Raw genomic sequence first — 3,428 nt, 5'->3', positions numbered from 1 at the left:
GGAAAGAAATATTATATTATACCGTCTTGCTACCTGTCACAGGGGATTAGTATCATCTACCTCCCTTTTGGTTTCCTGAATATTTGTGATTCTTAAAACACTTTTATCTTTCATTTCCTCTTAGACCTCGGGAGCTATAAACATTTCCTTGTTTACAAGAAAGGAATTTCAAGAAATATTTTTATTATTTTGCTGGTTTTCTTAATTTCTTACTTATAAGGTGGGGTTTAGTAGCCTGTTTCCCCTCTGTTTTGCACGCACACTTTATATGTTTTGTATACCAGTGTATTTGCTGCAATGTGATATGCTGAGGGATCTATAGAAATACACTGTAGGTTTATAAAATTCTGTTGTGTCTACCCTTCCATATATAAAGATATAGGACCTCGTGCTGTAATTCACGCACAAAAGTAAGGTATTCTTAGGTAAACGGAATGCGGTTAACAAATCCAGAATGCTAAAATGTCAACAGCTTTGAGATAGGAATTTTTATTCTTTGGATATTAATCAAGAAGATACTGGAATAACGGTGATTTATACTGTGTAAACGATTGAATTTAAACTATTATTCGTACAACTATAAAAAGCTAAGTCTTACTTATGCCAGCCCCTTCAGCAAAGAGAGCTTGGGGAAACTGCAGATGCATTGAATACTGTAATGAAAAAATGCTTTTCATGGAGACCTACGACAATTACAAATTTATAACACTAGTAAGCAATTCTTCAGCATCGAAAAAAACTGAAGTTTGGTAGTTAAATAGATCAATTGCACACACAATCAATTTTTTTGAAATGAAAGGTCTAAAGCTAAGAATTCCAACTTTCGTTAGTAACTTTACAGTCTATTGAAAAATCCAGTGCATTCTGTAGATTAATATATACAAAGATAAACACGACTTCTTAACGGGAATTGCTGGTGTTTTGCAACGACAAAAAAACAAAATGAAAAAAATACAGAAAATGTTACCTATAAAATTTATTTACGTTAACTAATATACATTTCTCTACCTGTCCCATTTCGTTGTCTGTCATAGATGCAGACATGTAGCGTTATGTGTTTTTTTTATAATTACAAATTTCCCAAGCTCTTTAAGTTCGTTATAACCCCTGGATTTCATGTTACATTTGAGACAAGACTAGTGTAAAAAGTATAATATACTTGTTTAATTGCCTATTCTATCCTCATGTAAGCTTCTCATTCAGGATTATGCAAGTGGAGTACTCTCAGCAAGTATTAAGTTGAGAATAATAGTAATAATAATTAATTATTAATTTTTATTTGTAATATAAAAATATACATTTATGGATATAATGATATCCAGTCACAGGTCCTTTTCGAGCACAAGTCAATAGTCAGTTGTTCATGAAAGAAAGTTATTAAAGATGATTTCAGTCGTCGAATTAAGAATAGTGAGGAGGAATCTGACTTAGAATGGAGTTCCATATGAGTCCGAATGTTGAGGCGCTCAGTATCCGTTCATTGGAGCAGCTGGGGCTCCATATCCATTGCTGGGAAGGGCAGGAGCGCCATTGCCATTGGAACCATAACCGTTACCATTCTGGTTTCCATTCTTTTTTCCATTTCCATTTTTCTTGCCATTCTTGTTTTTCTTTCCATTGCCATTACCATTCTTGTTTTTTCCTCCATTTCCGTTTCCATTTGAACCATAACCATTGGTGCTCATACCATTGCCGTTAGAACCATATCCATTGTTACCGTTGCCGTTGCTCTGTCTACCATAAGGGTCATAGGCAACGACGCCAATCTGCTCGTTGACTGAGTAGAAGTCTTCAGCGTCAGCGCAGTCGAAGTTGAACCACCAGTCACAGACGAGGTACTGTTGGTTGAAGATGGTTCCGTTGGGGCAGAGGAAGGAGTCCTGCTGACGGCGTCCATTGGGCCTGTCCTGGCAGATGTGGAAGACCTGGCAGCCAGCCTCACGATCGGTGTCGGCATAATAACCAGGGACATTCTGAGCATCGCAGGAGAAACCGGTGTCAGGGACGGAGGCCAAAATAGGGTAGTCTTCTCCAGGAACTCCGCCTCCAGGAATGTTCTGGGCCAATTCAGCAAGTGGATCTACTCCGTAGGAGTTCCTAGGTGGGCCATAGGAGTTGCTTGGAGGAGCTCCATAGCCGTTGCTTGGGCGCCTGTCGGCGGCTACGAGGCTGAGAAGAGCTGAAAATAACAGGCAGAACCCTAATTATATGGAATTGTGTTTTAAAATATAAGTATGTATTTATACACATATACTTATTCATATGTATGTATTTATACACATATACTTTATATGTATGTGTATATATACACATTAATATTGGTTGCATACGCTTATGACACTTATTGTATATTCACTAATACTTAGCCACAAATATCATTGAATATCGAACTGAATACAGTATGATAATAACTACTTATATAGAAATTTTAATCCGCGTTCCTATGGCTCGAATAACTACTTACCACACACTACAAAGGCCTTCATCGTTGGTGGTGTATATCGCTGGGATGGACCAGGATCTACAGAGGTGATCGACTGAGTGATGTCTTCTGGAGGGAGACGGGAGCTTATATAGTTCCCGGCTTCCGTGACTTCTCTCTTTTCCTTATCTTGATGGCCTTTGTTGTCATGCGGTGGAACAAGGCCATTTAATATGCACCGCTTCCGTTTCACGTTTGATATAGAGAGCATGAATTAATTTTATTTCTGTTAAGAGTCGGAAAATTTCATCACGAACATAGTATTGATTTCTTTTATATATTTTAAGAAAGTTACTTCATGCTTAAATTTTTATTCAGTACTGTTTGCAGAAACTTTTATGTTTTAAAATGCGCCTCTGGAAGTGTTTTTTACATCGACTGCCGTAAAATTACAAAATGTGTGTTTAACATTTATAGTATAAAGTATGTATATTGCCAATTTAAACTATTTTGTAATCCAGATCTTTTGTCAGTTTGATTTTAATTTTTTCAATGCAAATTATCGATTTTACATCAGCTGTCAATATCTTATCTTTAGTTGACATGCAGTCTTACCACATTTCCAAGTATGAATTCATCACGACGCGAAATATTAATATTTTAACTACGATTAAATGTTTTTGAGCAGAATAGCTTGCTTTCGATATGGGATTTTATATACCATTTGTGGAAACTGTTTTATTGTTGTTAGATACAGAGAGAGAGAGAGAGCGTTTTTATTCCATACAAAACCTTGATTATTATCGCCACTATATTCCAAGACTTCATTATTCTCATTTCCTCTGCCAACAAAGTTTCCAGAGTAATAGTGATGATGATAGGGACGATAATTACCTCTCATTATTTTCTTCCATAAGATTTAATTAGTAGCTTATGTTCCGATGCGTCTGTTTATTGGCAAGTTATCTCAATAACCGGCGAAGTTCGCCTTATAAACATTTATTGT

At 36.4% G+C, this 3,428-nt stretch overlaps 1 protein-coding gene across 1 annotated transcript; it reads right to left on the bottom strand.

Moving 5' to 3' along the window:
• Positions 1-1,260: 1,260 nt before the first annotated feature.
• LOC135198298 (pro-resilin-like) lies at positions 1,261-2,693 on the bottom strand. The gene is made up of 2 exons (XM_064225869.1): positions 2,465-2,693; positions 1,261-2,179 (listed from the first exon to the last, which is right to left on the bottom strand). The coding sequence occupies exons 1-2, from the start codon at positions 2,691-2,693 to the stop codon at positions 1,467-1,469; spliced, it is 942 nt and encodes a 313-aa protein (XP_064081939.1). The 3' UTR covers positions 1,261-1,466.
• Between the last annotated feature and the right edge of the window lie 735 nt (positions 2,694-3,428).

Source organism: Macrobrachium nipponense, chromosome 22, assembly GCF_015104395.2.
Source record: "Macrobrachium nipponense isolate FS-2020 chromosome 22, ASM1510439v2, whole genome shotgun sequence".
Classification (NCBI taxonomy): Eukaryota; Metazoa; Arthropoda; class Malacostraca; order Decapoda; family Palaemonidae; genus Macrobrachium; species Macrobrachium nipponense.
The sequence above is the reverse complement of the archived record's forward strand: the minus strand, read 5'-3'. Positions and strand labels throughout refer to the sequence as shown.